Below are 16,365 nucleotides of genomic sequence, written 5' to 3'. Positions count from 1 at the left end.
ACCCTATCAGCCCATGGGTACAGTAAATGGAAGCAAAATAGTTACATTTGTCACCAACAGTGTTATGAACCTGACAGTGCTATTGTTTCAAAATGTTAGAATTCTAGCACCAAAATGATCCATGCTTGGCTCAGAAGTGCTCCAAGCATAGCCACCTGTAGTCCTTGCCCAGTTTAAAATATGAGGTAAACAGCATGTTATAAGTGTTGGGATGCATGTCCAGATCCCGGGTCCCCCAAGTGCTTCAGGTTGAGATAAAAATATTAAATGCACGTGGAAACGGATGTGCGTGGCTGTGAAGAGAAGGGGGGGTTGAGATATGTATAAGAGGGGTAGCGTTGGGGTGCCAGGGTGCAATGAATTATGAATCCTGACTAAACCTAGAAGTAGGGGGTTTGTATGTGTTCATAAGTAGAATATAGGTATGTAGTAATCAGAATTACCCACGTGGTATCCAGTCCCAGTCCCCACTGTGAGGAATACTGAAGCGCTGCCATATTAAGAGTGAGAACTAGCACAGGACACGGCGAAAAGCAGCAGTGCATCAGGGCAATGAGTCCCGAGACATTTTATTTTCCCAGCCCCTCTTTCCCAGCAACAGAATTACACGAGAAGGCCTTCAGGCCTGATACATAAACTCTAATTGTATCCTGTTGCAGGCCTGCAAAACCAGAAAGGAATGTGAATGGCTGAGCACTGGCAGGGTTGCGTCAGGCCCGGAGGCCATGCCCATGGGAGTCGGGGTAGAGGTCCAGAGCTGCCAAAACAATCCATCCTATATTTAGGGCACTAGCAACCGCCAGGTGAAGGATCATCTTTTTTGAACTGCTAGATGCCCAAAAACAGAACTCCCAAATTCCTCACGATTTGGTGAATTAGTGTGGTCCTGTAGAGGCCCAGGTGGAGTCCATGGGAAGGGTAGCTGACAAGAGGGGAGCAGAGCGCATGATATCCTGTGATTTCTACCATGAGGTGCCAGGGGTGATGCCAACAAATCTAGTTCCATGCCCGAGAGGCATGGTGTGGGCACCTTCATGTCTGGGATCATCAGAATCTCCTCTTTATTCCAGAGGGCAAATTTAATCTTGAATGTATCCATAGGCTCATCATGAGGACCAGGTGCACATCACATTATTCGACCCATGGGGAGAGCAGCATTCCCAAATGCCTACCAATCATGTATTCGTGACTCGAGGTGTCATGGCAGAAGACCACGTATTGGGGGGTTAGAGTAGATCAGCTGCGGTCAATCAGTCGTGGTATCATAAGTAACTAGTCGTATGTGCATAGGGGGTAGCCAATGAAGATGGGGAATGAATATCATGTACTGCTTGCATCACCAGTGATGACAACGGGCTTCATTGACAAAATACTTTGTATGTTGCTACAGGCACCCTTATTTCCTGACTGCCATACTTGTAATGAAGCCCATTGTCTCTTAAAATGCTTTGTTTGCCATGAAGTGCCACAGATCTCTGTGGCAGTTGGGTTTGTAACACCCACTGACACTATTTTCCTTTTTGTATACAAAATAAACCTTGTTATCCTTGCAAAAGGTGCACCAAGCTTTTTTCCTCAGAGGATTGTTTTTTTATGTCTGGTTGCCTGGTCGTTCGCCCTACATAAGTATTTTGTCAATGAAAACTCAAAACATTTCTAATGTACCAACAAAACAATATTGTAGATGCCCCTAAACAATGGAACCCCCAGACCCCTATAAATGACCTCCGATGTACAACAAGGTGCATAGTCTTTGGAGGAAAGCAAGACTCTTGATAAGTGGGAGGACTCATTAGCTATTCACTGACAGTACAAACATAACCCTTTTCAATGGTGGGTGATTGGGCTTCAAACGACCTCCTGAATCTACACTTGCAGACAACCAAGATGAACTGCTCAGAATCATGACAATTTGAAAATATTTCTACATCTATTTGGCATCAAAACGGAATTTTGAAAGGCCTAGTATTCCATCATATATATTGACAGCTAGTTTCCAAGGTAACCAATCACCATTTTCTCGGTTATTATGAATCGGTTAAAGGACTCACTATTTGAAGGGTTGATGGAAGATTGTATGGCTGCGTCTTAGGTGGAAACTGAATAGCATCCTAAATTGTAGCGCAAAATGTCTAGAGAGCTAAATGTTGCACGCCCTTGCTCTAAATACTCATTTGACTGAATGGAACACTAATTTGGACTGTGATATAAGTGGATTCATGTGGAAGAGAATCACAGCTGATTTCCCAAGAGTATACATTAATTATGATGCACAGGCTACGTCAGTGTAAAAGAAAAATGGAATGTTTATTCTTTGAAAAACATCCAAAATGCACAGAATCAAGATTTCAGGGAGTTATGGTATCTGGAGGTGTATAAATATCAAGTTAACATACACGGATATGTTTATTGAATGTTGCAGAGTGAACAGTTTGTGGACATAAATCTTTAATAGAATTAACATCACATTAAACAAGTCATCCATAATTGATAGATGTATCATCCTTTTTTAGTGACTTTCACGGGAAAACTGTGGTGCCTTTTCTGCATAAGGGAGATGCACTGATATCCTTAGCAGGTGCTTTAACCTAATATGACACACCGGTTGTTTGAGGGTCTTAGACCCCTGATAGTTACCTTTTGAATGACATCAGTGTATCAAAGAAAAGACTAGGTTTAATGGCGGATGACTTCGATAATATATGTTTTTAGTAGTTTATTTTGTATTAGTGAACTGGTGTCCATATGATATTGAATGTATATTAGGTTACGTTTTCTTCTTTTTGTCTTTATTTCTGTTACTTCAGTTTAATATCAAAAACATGAACAACACAAAATAAAGCACATTAGAGTAAGTCAAAAGGTATGTTTTTAGTTGTAGTTGTAATTAGAGTTTACAAACACTTTCACTAAAACAACATAACAAAACTACATGTCCCACCTTCAGTGCACTATTCTTTCCAGGATAACTATTTATTATGTTATTATTTTCAGAATTAAGACTCTTTACCCTCATTTCTATTCGCAAACTATATGCAAAGATCCTACTAATATTTTACAGAAGAAGAATATCTCTTAAAAGGCATACCTGGCAAGGTTCCAGTAGAGTTTATTCCAGTAAATGCTTTAAGCGTGGTGATTCTTGCAACAGTGGGAAAGTGCAAAGTTGAGCTGGTACTTGTGATTACAGATCTCAGAGTGGTCATGAGAAGAGTTGGAGAATTCGTCTGATTAGAGTTTGTTTCACTTGCTGGGATTTTTGCACTGGTGTTGGATGTAGATCTGTTTTTTGTAGTTGGAATCGTTCTAGTAGTTGAACTTGTAGTGGTGATGGAAGTTGTCATAATATAATTAGTGGTACTGGTTGTTCTACATTCAAATATGGTGCCTGCAGTAGTTTCGCTTGTACTAGTTATGCATTTTGAGGTACTGGCTGCTGTTCTATTGTTCAGAATGCTTGTTGTTATAACTTTAGTGCTGCTGGTGATTGTAATTTTAGAGGTTATTGGTGTTGATGAAAATGCATTGGTACCTGTTATTGCACTTTTGGTAGCATTGGGTATGTTGATAACTTCTGACATTTTAGTTGTGGTGTTTTTTGCACTTTTTGTGGTGCTAGGTGTTTCTGTAATTTGAATGATGCTGGATGTCGTTTGGAAATCAGTAATTCTAGTTGTACTTTCATAGAGGCTGGGCGGTGTTGTAATTACAGTGTTGCTTGCTGCAGTAGCTTCAGTGGTGTTGTATGCTATACTTTCAGTTATGCTGGTTACATTTTCACTTTCTGCGATCTTGGCAGTTGTTGTACCTACAGTGCTGATTACATGGTTTGCACTTTCAGTGCTGCTGGTGGGCATTATAGTTGTTTTACGTTTACTTGTGCTGGCTTCTGTATTTACGGGGCCACTGGTTGTTGCCATTTCAGTGGTGCTTGTTGTTGCTGCTTCAGTGCTGCTACCTGTGATACCTTCAGTCATTCGGATTTCTCTACTTCCACTGTCGGTAGTTGTTGCGTTTTTGGTAGACCATGGTGTTGGGATGATTTCAGTGCTAATGGTTGTTGTAATTTCAGAGGTGCTTGCTGTTGTTGTACTATCAAGAGGGTTTGTTGTTTTACCTTCGCTGCTCCTTGTGGTTGACATTTTAGTTGTGGTGTTTTCTGCACTTTTTGTGGTGCTGGGTGTTTCTGTAATTTGAATGATGCTGGATGTCGCTTGGAAATCAGTAATCCTAGTTGTACTTTCATAGAGGCTGGGCGGTGTTGTAATTTCAGAGTTGCTTGCTGCTGTACCTTCAGTGGTGTTGTATGCTATACTTTCAATTATGCTGGTTACATTTTCACTTTCCGCGATCTTGGCAGTTGTTGTACCTACAGTGCTGATTACATGGTTTGTACTTTCAGTGCTGCTGGGGGGCATTATAGTTGTTTTATGTTTACTTGTGCTGGCTTCTGTATTTACGGGGCCACTGGTTGTTGCCATTTCGGTGGTGCTTGTTGTTGCTGCTTCAGTGCTGCTACCTGTGATACCTTCAGTCATTCGGATTTCTCTACTTCCACTGTTGGTAGTTGTTGCGTTTTTGGTAGACCATGGTGTTGGGATGATTTCAGTGCTAATGGTTGTTGTAATTTCAGCGGTGCTAGCTGTTGTTGTACTATCAAGAGGGTTTGTTGTTTTACCTTCACTGCTCCTTGTGGTTGACATTTTAGTTGTGGTGTTTTCTGCACTTTTTGTGGTGCTAGGTGTTTCTGTAATTTGAATGATGCTGGATGTCGTTTGGAAATCAGTAATTCTAGTTGTACTTTCATAGAGGCTGGGCGGTGTTGTAATTACAGTGTTGCTTGCTGCAGTAGCTTCAGTAGTGTTGTATGCTATACTTTCAGTTATGCTGGTTACATTTTCACTTTCTGCGATCTTGGCAGTTGTTGCACCTACAGTGCTGATTACATGGTTTGCACTTTCAGTGCTGCTGGTGGGCATTATAGTTGTTTTACGTTTACTTGTGCTGGCTTCTGTATTTACGGGGCCACTGGTTGTTGCCATTTCAGTGGTGCTTGTTGTTGCTGCTTCAGTGCTGCTACCTGTGATACCTTCAGTCATTCGGATTTCTCTACTTCCACTGTTCGTAGTTGTTGCGTTTTTGGTAGACCATGGTGTTGGGATGATTTCAGTGCTAATGGTTGTTTTAATTTCAGAGGTGCTTGCTGTTGTTGTACTATCAAGAGGGTTTGTTGTTTTACCTTCGCTGCTCCTTGTGGTTGACATTTTAGTTGTGGTGTTTTCTGCACTTTTTGTGGTGCTAGGTGTTTCTGTAATTTGAATGATGCTGGATGTCGCTTGGAAATCAGTAATCCTAGTTGTACTTTCATAGAGGCTGGGCGGTGTTGTAATTTCAGAGTTGCTTGCTGCTGTACCTTCAGTGGTGTTGTATGCTATACTTTCAATTATGCTGGTTACATTTTCACTTTCCGCGATCTTGGCAGTTGTTGTACCTAGGGTGCTGATTACATTGTTTGTACTTTTACTGCTGCTTTTAGCGGTGATCATTGTAATACTTTCAGCAGTTCTGAGTGGTGGGGTACTTTCAACTGGGATGTATTCCGTTGCAAAACCTGTGGTGCGTGATGACATTGTACCAGTTAGTGTGTTTTCATTAGTACCAGATGTACTGGCAATTTCACTCATGGTCGATGGGGTTATACTTTCAGAGTAGCCTGGAGATGTTGTAGTTTTAGTGTTGCTGGTTGTGGGTGCAGAAGTATTTATTGTTGCAATTCTAGCAATACTAGCTGTCACTGAACTTTCAGACAAGCTGAGTGTTGTGATTTTAGTGGCTCTGGTGGGTGGTTCACTGCTGGCTGATGTTGCTGTTCTGTCTAATATTAGAGGGATGTCTGATGTTTCACTGGTTGCTGCTGCTGAATTGATGACTGATGTTGCAGGGATGCCTTTTGTTGCACTGATAGATGCTGTGGCTGCCATCACAGGGACATCAGACATTGCAGGCACGACATACACTGAAAGCACTGCAGATGTGTCAGTTATCAGGAACATGGTTGGCGTGTCTGTTATGTCCATGGGTGCAGCAGTTGTGTATGTAGTAGTTGTGGAAGATATATCCGAAACTGAAGACGTGGCAGTTGATGGAGAATTGGGATTTGTTGGAGAGATGGTTGTTCTAAAAGGGTTGCTTGCCTTTGAAGTTTCATTATTGCTAGTAGACGTTCCCACATCTGTAGTTGAAGGTGATGTGCCAGTACCTGTTGTTTCTGTGAGGAGAGGGATAGAAAAGGACACCTCATTTAAAAACTTGATCTATTTTCAGCACTATGTTGTATCAGAGATTAAAGTAGTGCAGATACATTCATAATTGCAATCGGGGTGACATTCCTGCTCTCTGTTTGAAGTGGCAACCTAACTGTATCAAAGCGTCATGTGTTACATTTACAAATATGAATACTGATACCACCCTAGCAATAATGCAGTTGCACACAGAAATACAGGATGACACTCTCTAAATCTTCATGTGTCTGAATAATGTTATAAAATATGTGTTTCTTATTGTTTTATATGTTTGACATAAGAGGTATCTAAAGATGTTTAGAACAAAGGGGATAAAGAGCATCCTCCAATTGAGCCTCTTTAGATTCTGAAGCTTGAGGCCTTTAACTATAGGCATGCAAAACAATCTTGCAATAGAAACTGGTGCTTGAAAAAAGAAGACCAAATTAAATATGGCTTGGAATTCTGTGAGCTCAATATATTATTATGTAATCCATTAGGGCGTTTGCTCAGATCAATACGACCTCAAACAACAGAGCTCTGCAACATTACGCAATCTCGCATCTTATGGATTCAACTCAGACATGTATTAATTGTACAGTTACTTTTTAATGAAAACTAGCCAATAATTATGCATCACCACTTAACCCTACCAAGCATCCTTCAAGATGCAATCTGTCAGTTGAGCTTTTTCATTAGAAATAGTATTCAAACTAGTTTCACCAGAGCTACATAAAAAGGCATTCACAACAGCATAGACACCCAGGTCTACTAAATGAGACCAGTTTGGGGCTGATTCGGTAAACCCAATATTATCTTGCAATATAGATTTTGGGTATGTTGGGGAATTTACCTATTATTAATCCTCCACTCACCCGTCTCACAAAGTTTAATAGCAGTGGCCTATATCTTGTAAATATTCCACATGTGGTTCACTGGGGAGAATTTGAGTTTTTTTTCAAAGTTCAATATACAACATAAAGCTTGAAACATCCTGCAACTTTGATTGCTCACATGCTGAAGGTTTGTTAAGGTGGAAGTAAACCTCATGTTCAATAGTCATACTAATTAACTAGGGAAATCAAGGCATTTATTGATAGGATTAACTTTCACATTTTGGGCAGTCAGATATCTAGAATAAGCATACACCAGTGTTTACAGGAAGACCAAGGAGTTCTGGCCAGCAAAATGTTTCCTTTAGCAAAAGAAAGGTTAGGGATTTTCATAGAGCCCACCCTGGGTGTATCCTGCACAAGACCTCATATAAAGAGTTTGTGAAATAATCGAACATTAGTGATACCAATACACACCCCTGTTGCACACCACATTCAATATTAAAGGAAGAGATCAGCACATGTCTAGTGCTCCAGCAAACAACAGCCTCGTTATCATTATGAAGAAATACTAAGTTTCATTCAATTTTGACAGATACCTAATTTATACAAAATAGACAGTCATTTTAGGGCCTCAGCTTGAGTTAGGCAGTATCCCGGCGGTAACTGAGCAAGGATACCGCGCAACGCTATTAGCGTTACCAAAATTCGGTCCGGCGCAATTTGCGCCGGATCCCGTCTTGAGGTGGGGAGGTAAATCCCCATTCTCTTTGGGTCCATTGGACCCAATGGGGGGTTCTTAGCGCTATTAACGCTGGCGCAATTAGCGCTACGATAATAGCACAGAAAACGGGCGGAAAGGGGAGATTTTTACCTCCAGGAAAAAGCTAAAGGTAAATCTCCTACTTTCCGCCCAACTCGAGATTGGGCAGAGCGGTAAATGAGGCGGTAAAAGCATTACACCTTTTGCATACAATGTATTGTGCTTAGATGCCTTCATGGACAAGGGCCTGGGTATCTGTCCAATTGCCGCATGCTGCTGCCAGCCCGCAGAGCATTGAGGTCAAACAATACCTGCCTTCTGAAAATACCTAGGACTCGTTTTTCCTATATGACCCAGAAATCTTTCCCCAATGCAGCTCCTCAGATCTGGAATGCTCTTCCACTGGACTTGAAAGCAGGTACCTCGCTTGCCGCTTTTAAGTGCAGGCTGAAAACTTCTCTATTCCTCTAGTTTCCTTTGACTCACCCCTCTGTATTGCCCATCTCCTTGTTGTTTGTTGTTATGTCTTGTCCCAGCACCTCCATGCCTCCTGTGGCAGTTTTTTGTGCTTTACAAATACATTAAATAATTAAATAAATACAGTTACCGTGGCATTTTACTATTTGCCAAACTCAGGATGAGGCCCTTAGTCTTCAACAGTAGCAGATCAATGTAAGCTACATTCAGGGCTTAAATCTTAATATTTATGTAGTTGGCTGCCAATAAACTCAAAGTTATGGCTTGATGTGAGCAGAAGGATAGGCACGGTAGGGCCTGAGCAGGCAAGGCTCACCCAAAATCTGTAAATACCCACTCAGCAGCGCTGTATTTGCATTAATAGATGTTAATGCCACTGCAGTTGGCCCAACTACATTAGTTTCAGGCCCCACTTGTTAGATAATCCTGGTTAAGCCTCTGGATGTGAGGTCCTTATACCTTCTGAAAACCTAATTGAATTGGTGACATTATGGTACCAGCTTTGATCAGTCAGTACATTTCCCTAAAATAGTCTTCTCAAATACCTTAAAAGAACACTCTAGGAGAAATTGTGCACAGTGACATATGGTTATGTATTGCTTTCTTTCAAGAATCATTTATCGAGCTCAAGCATCTTCCAAACACATCACAAAAAAGGCCAGCCCGACCAATTTGTGAATTTTATATAAATCTAAAAGAAATATGTTCCTTGTTAAGTTGGAGGGACTATAGTGCTCCCTCAATGTCCTCATACTTGAAAAACAAACATCCAGTACCTATTTCTAAGCTAACCATGGTACTTTGTTCCAAAAACAAGTTTATTGTGGTTAAAAAGATTTTGCCCACTTGCATAGATATTGTTAATTAACTAACTTTATGCTTAAGCTGCAATATTTGTTTCCAGAATCAGGCATCTTTCATGTGTTGGTCTAACAGCTACTAGTTACCAAAAATGACAGTTGCCGTTCAAACAAGTTACAGACTTCAGTTCAATGTAGGCACATTCAGTAAGTTATTTCTGCCTCCGTGTTAACTGTGGCTTATACGCTGCTCTTATAGTTTGTATCAAATGTACGAGGAAGCACTGCTTTTTATTAGTCTCAGTAACTCCTGTTTCGACTTTTGAGGTTTTTTCCAGCCAAGATTCTTTTGGTTTTGTTTTGGTTGTATCATATCTATTTAAACCAAATATCATATTGAAAAACAAAGAATCAAAGTTTTTCACTTCTATATAAAGTCAGTAGATATACCTAGACCGCCATATAAAAAGTCTATATTAGTGTCATCGATGTACAAAACAGCAAATATTGTGAAGAAAAGGTAGCACCTAGAAGTTCTGGCTCAAGGGACTACCAGAAGGAGATGTTTCAAATCCCAACGGGGGTAGAGCAGAAACATGTAACGCGTAAACAGGTTTATGTAAGGTGACATCTCAAACCCTTTATAGGGTATAACGTAATGGCGAAAGAGAAAAAGGTGATCACAGTGTTTATTAATGTGCAATATCGACTAGTCTTTATGTTGTTTGTTGAATAAAAATATCGAAGAGCGATAGATGTTGTGAAGAAATTGAAAAAGATGAGGAGCAACAGTGATTGAGCATAGCAAAGTGATTGGCGCCAATCAAGAGAATAGACTATTGAAATTAGAGGCTGGAGCAGTGACTGACGGTGCTCGCTCATATTTGTTGTTTTAAAATGTTAAAAGTAATGATTTAAGTTTAAGGAATGGAGGCTTTACTTAAGGATCTGGTAAAAATAGGCAGACAATTGTGACTCTCCTGCACACTTTTTAAACAAGGGAGTGAAATCAAGTAAAAGGTTAAAGAGAAGTAAACATTACATACACACAGAAATTAAGCTCTTGACAGATTGGAAAGCTTTGAACGGTATAAATCCGATTAGCAGAACACATAAATGAAGGATGATTAAGACAGAAGAGGGAGATTTTGCGAGAATTATTTTCTGACTAGGAAAGTGTGCAGCTGAAAGCATTCCTTGAAGCTGGATTGTGAGTGATTTCATTTTTTGTTTGAACAAATAAAGACAGTTTGTACATGGCATTCTCTAAGAGTAAAAAAGAAGATAGAAATGTATTCATTTAAAAAAAGCACAATATGTGCATAGTTGATAGAAACCATGCACAGTATGCAGAGTGAGATTTATGTTTCAAAACCGTGGTGCCTTTGAAGTAAACCAATGCTCCTTTTCAGCTAAGATAAGGGCTGACACCGAGCCAAGAAGTGATTAATAGTTGTAGAAAAATAGAGCTGTTTATATTCGAAAACATGGGATAGCCCTGCGAGTTAAAGAAGCTATGAATCAGTTTTACATAAAGAAAGAGGAATATGCTGGGTTTTTTTTTTAGTAAAAGGGATAATACCTTTATAAACACTAGCACAATTATGGGAAGCTTAGAGAAATGACAAACGTATGTATGTGTATTAACATTGAAACAGAAAAATACATTCAAATTCATGAGAATTTGATCAAAATGAGTGGGAATGAGTAGGGTCAGAGCTGATGCATCTATGAGCATGGATGTAATAAATTGAGAACAGAGACAGATTAAAAAAAATGTGTGGCTTTTGGTTTTCTTGGCACAAGTAGTGATTTATTTGTGCATTTTTTAATATTCATATTTTGTGTACAAAGGTTGTAAGTGAGCCAGGGCTGACTCACACCCTTATGGAAATGTAGCCTTGAACCAGGACTCATTGAACTGAGTTTCGTTTCTTAGGGGTTTTTGTGATACATACATGTAATGCTTGTGTTTTTTGTGAAGGGAAACTCAGATGTAGGTCCGTATGACAAACACCAGTTGAAGCAATTGACATTTGAGAAGGTTTTGAGAACAACATCCTTTCATGGTATTTGTGCATGCTTTGTTGAAGCCAGGTGCTAGGGAAGCACTTGATTGAATTATATGACATTGTGGGATAGTTAAGCCCCTCGTGGTTAAGTTAAGCAAAGGTATATATTTTGAAAGATTGTTGTTTTGCCAAGGAAGCTATTTGTGACTAAACCATATTGTGAGTTTACTGTTTTATACTGGAAATTGTCCACAGATATTGCACATATGTGAACTAGGGTGGTACCATTAGTTCAATGTTTAAAATCACACAAGTCACTTCCCATTTTAAAGGTTCTGTTAGTTATTTTAGAGTTAATGCTAGATACTCTCTGTTAAGCAAACACTAGATCACCCCTGATTTGTTAATCTCATTTAAAAACAAAATAGGCATTTCTTATTAGTGATAAATGGGACATTTTGAAAGAGCATATATCATAAAGCATGCATGGGCCAATCACACAGTTGAGGAAAAGGTAATGGAAATAAACAATTTTTAAAAATGTAGATGCATTGATGTAAAGTAATGGGCAAAAGGGGAAATGTGCTTCGCTAAAAAGTTTCAGTGTGCTACTAAAAGGAAGAGCAGATGCACATAGTTTATTTTTATGGAATTTGTAACAGAAGGCAAGGAAGTATGTCAGCAGAAGGAAATGGGAAAGTGATTACAGAAGGAGAAAAGGAGAATGAGAAAGGGGCACAACATGATTAGGAGAGCACAAGTAAGGTAGAGAATGCAAATGAACGCACAGGAGAGTGCTATAAATAACCAGAACAGTGAGGAATATTGGTAATTAAGACCAGAGGGAGGTGGAATGGGATATGCACCATAAAACAATACAAAGTCATAAGGATATTACACATGCATAGTTCTTTTTTTATTGTTTTAGTTGAAAATCAACCCTTACAATAATACATGAATCATTACATTATATAATTTGTTACAATATATTGAAAATAAATACATTCAATCATGCCAAATTCCTATAGTTAGTGGTTTCTATCTAAAGAATTCACAATAAAAAAGTAGAAGCAATAGTTATATAAACACTTAACTGTCCTCTATTCCATTGATAAGTACAATTTGCAGTACCAGAGGAAATAAAACTAATAATCAAATAAAATGTCTCTCTTCCTTTAAATTCATTTGGCTGTGCTTCTTTAGCAAATGGGATAAGACTATAACAGTCATCACTTCTAAGAATTAATTTTCAAGCTCATGGTGAATAATGAATTTTAGTACTGCTACATGAATCATCATCAATTTGGATTGGAAAAGTTCATTCCAGAGATCCTGCGAGGTTAAGTGTCTGTATTGTTCAAAATAAGATTTAAAATATGACACTCATTTTTAGCAAAGATGAACACTCGGTTAGCAAATGTTGTAGTGTCTCATTGTGAGGTTGGTTGTAGCATAACCGACAGTAGTTCTCGCATTCGGCTATTTGTTTGTACCGGACCTGTACTTGCTTTGTCTTGCATAGATCTAATCTGTAAGGTAGTACAGTTTGTCTGTATTTTGGGTTCAGAAACTTAAGTAAGTAGGGTTCAGTTATGTAGAGTTTTTTCTCAATGAATGGATGATCTTTAAAGATACAATAAGTTTTACATTGTTCTAGTGTGTGCACCCAATCAGATCTCCAAAGCTTATTGTTAGCTTTGGTTGGATTTGAAGTTAGTATATCTACTTTGATATCTGCTGCATCCATTACAGAATTCACAAGAGATCTCCATTTGCTGGGAAAATGATGTTCTGAGGTCTGAATGTATTTGGATATTTTGTCCATTAATCAGCCACTATTAGAGGCCATGTGCAACTTTCTATACAGATGTAAGACCTTCCAAGAGTACATGGCATATAAGGAAGGCAGTGCCAGTTCAAATCTTAACACACACATAGGTACATTTTTTGGTAGAGCTAGAACTCTTTTCCAGTATTGTCCTTAAATTTTAGTCTGAAATTGTTCTGCTCTAGGAAGTTTGGTCTTGGCTCCTTTTAGAATGATCACATAGACTTTTTGTAAGTAGAAGGTAATAACTGTGGAACATGAGAATCTACCAAATTTCCCTCATACTTTAGTTTGTAAATCGTCTAGGTATGGCCGATCTATGAAATGGTTATTGACATTAATGCCTAGCTATTTATATTGGTCTATGACTTCAAGGTGTTTACCGTTTAATGACCATCTAAATCTATGGAGGTTCTTCCCCCTGCTAGGATGGCAGTTTAAGACCTTGGCCTTCTCGACATTGATCTCTAATTGGTTTATGTCTGCATATTTCTCAAGGCCAGTTATCAATTGTTGTAAGCCTATTGGTATCTTTGAGATGAGAACCAGGTCATCTGCGTATAGAAGCCAAGCTACGGAGGGGTCTCTAAGATGCGGTGGATCACATGGAATAGTAGAGAACGTGTTGCCCATGTCAGCAATGAAAAAGTTGAATATAGTAGATGCTAAGACACAGCCCTGCTTTAAGCTGCAAAATGTTAATATCAGCATTGACAATTTGCCCTCTTTTGTTAATCTAACTCAAATTGATGCATCTGTGTCTAGCTGGGTTATTGGAGTTAGCAAAGATGTTGGACAAGAACCATTCATTAGTTTGCGGGTCATTAATGCTCTGCTTACAGAACCGAATGCTGACTTAAAGCCAACATATGCCATGTAGATAGATTGCTTTTCATCTGCATTCTGCTGCTGGATTGCTGTAATTGTTAGCAGATTGATGGCAGTCCCAATTCCAGAGACAAAACCTGTTTGATGTGGATCAAATAGTTTGTTGTGATTGGTCCAACTGTTAAGTTCTCTAAGGATTCATCTTGAAAAAAGTTTGTCAGGAACGTCGAGCCGCGCTACGGGCCTGTAACTGCTGGGAAGCTGGTGATTGCCTTTCTTGAAAATGGGTACCATTATTGACTTTCACCAAGAGTCTGGAATTTGCTCTGAATTAATGACATCTTGAAACACTGTATAGAACATTGAGGCACAGTGCTCCGGATAAGCTTTAAGGTCCTGGGGCTCTTGAAAGACTCAATCTTGATATATAGTACTTTATGTCACCCTGATCAAATGTCATCATCATGTGGGGTTGATCTTTGCTAACATACAGGTCAGTGAAATGATCAATTCAAGCCTGTTCTGAGACCTGCATTTATTTGTAGTGATGACTGGGAAGTCTGAGTTATGCTATTCAGTAGATGCCAAATAGCCTCTGAATTCTTAGAGGCAAGAGCTTTCAACATAGCTTCACCATTCTGTTGATATAAATGAGATTTCCTAGATTTTATCCAGTTCGTATATTTAAGTTTTAGACTTCTAATTACAGCTTGTTGGTCTGCTATGTGTGCCTTTTTGATTCGTCTTATTGCTGTTCTTAGCACGATTTTGTGTTGATTAAGTTCTGCATCGTACTGATGTCTGTGTTTAAACATGGGTTTACTAGTCCTACAACTAGTCTCAGTAAATAGTTGTAAAGTCGATACATACTGTTCTTGTGAGGTGGACTTCACTGTTTTTGACACAATTTGGGTTTTTATGATTTGATGGAGTTCCTGGAGTTTAAGAGGTGTCCATCGTAATTGATTCCACCCATTTGACACTATCAGTCTGTCCTCCATATATGTATCAGAATGTTCTGCATTTTGTTTCTTCCATCTCCATGATAATGTTAATTGATCATGATCGTTAGTGATTTGATTCCTTATGGAGAAGACATCAAGGAGTGTGAACATGTTTCGATCCGTAAATATGTAGTCCAGAGTGGCGTGTTGTTGTTTCCGTTGCCAAGTGGAACGTGCCAGAATGTCACCCTCAATGGCTCCATTGAGCATTAGCAATTGCCTGGTAGCCATGAGTTCAACCCACCTGCGCACTGTGACCGGTTGGTGCACTTGTTTGTTGGCTAAGCAGTACAGATTCAAGTCACCTAAAATAAAAATAGTAGTGATTGTTGAGTCTGCAGCAATTTTATCAAGCACATATTGCATGGCCTCGAAAAATGAGTTTTCCTTAATGGCAAGATGGTTCCAGTAGATATTAACCAACGCAATGCATTCTTTTGCAAAGAGAATTTTTACCAATTGGATATATGGATTGGGTTGAGCTCATTGATTTAGATTCAGGCCAGCAGAATTTTTTGTAGCCATTAGCAGGCCGGCCCTGGGCCTCCCTTGCGTTTGAGTTATAGCAGGTATCACAGCAATACTATCGTTGTTCCATACTGGAGTTGCCACTGACCAGGACTCCTGGAGAGCGATGATGTCAAATTTGTAAATATCGTTCCTTTCATTATTGATTATGTGGCTATGTCCTCACGGGTTCCAAGATAGTAGTGCGAATGTCTGTGTGGAATGGTTATTTGATGCTTATGAGGATGCCATATTTATAGATGATTGTGGTGTAGCTTGAGTCCCAATTTGGGTCCGAATTTGCTAGTGAGTGAGATGTGAGGATTGTGATGTGAACTGGTCTTAACCAAAATAAATGTGTCGCATAACACTAGTTTGTTCTTTATACTTTCTCATAGAAATTTTGTATTTTTCATATGACTCGTAATTGAGAGTCAAACCTAGCTCAAATATGGCCTGTCCGGATTTCCAGATCAGGTTGAAGATTACACCTAATTGGATCCACAATCTCACAGAGGTTAAGTCTGAGTCGTAAAGAAACTCTACTTGTTCTATATCAGAAGATGACACGTCTTCAAGATTCGGTACTTCTGAGAAGATGTTTAATACTGAGGTACGATTGAGATCGTATTTATTTTTGACGTCTGTCCTGCAATGAATTATCAGGGTGTGAAAATGGGCAGCATTATTTGTTCTATTATCCGATGTAGTAGGCTTGTTCAGAGGACTCTGATGTTGATCTGGTATAGTTCTTGTGTTAGGGAAGTGTTGATCTTGTTGCTCGAATTTGGTTCTACTTGATAAAGAATGATGCTGTTGTTGATCGCTCAACTGAGCAGCAGCTCCAGCTTGAGGGCCTAAGCATTGGATACAAGGACCAGAGCTATTGAAATATTGTCGAACTGAGTTTTCTATCTCAGTTAATTGCTGTTCAAGAGTAGTGGGTCCTTTCTGTTTGCACTAATCACGAGCAGCAGTCATGCCTCATCATTTGCATTTGGCTTAATCAAAGGAAGGTCTGTCGAATGATTT

The 16,365-nt window shown here is 39.3% G+C and overlaps 1 protein-coding gene across 1 annotated transcript in view; it reads right to left on the bottom strand.

Moving 5' to 3' along the window:
* Positions 1-16,365, bottom strand: part of LOC138492854 (mucin-3A-like) — a 472,647-nt gene that overhangs the window by 329,285 nt on the left and 126,997 nt on the right. Inside the window, exon 5 of the mRNA XM_069620187.1 lies at positions 3,089-6,268. Coding sequence (XP_069476288.1) covers positions 3,089-6,268 — 3,180 coding nt within the window. The remainder of the gene's footprint in view (positions 1-3,088; positions 6,269-16,365) is intronic.

This window comes from Ambystoma mexicanum, chromosome 10, assembly GCF_040938575.1.
Source record: "Ambystoma mexicanum isolate Mex_15411 chromosome 10, UKY_AmexF1_1, whole genome shotgun sequence".
NCBI lineage: Eukaryota > Metazoa > Chordata > Amphibia > Caudata > Ambystomatidae > Ambystoma > Ambystoma mexicanum.
Note: the sequence above shows the minus strand (reverse complement) of the source record. Positions and strands in the feature narration are given on the sequence as shown.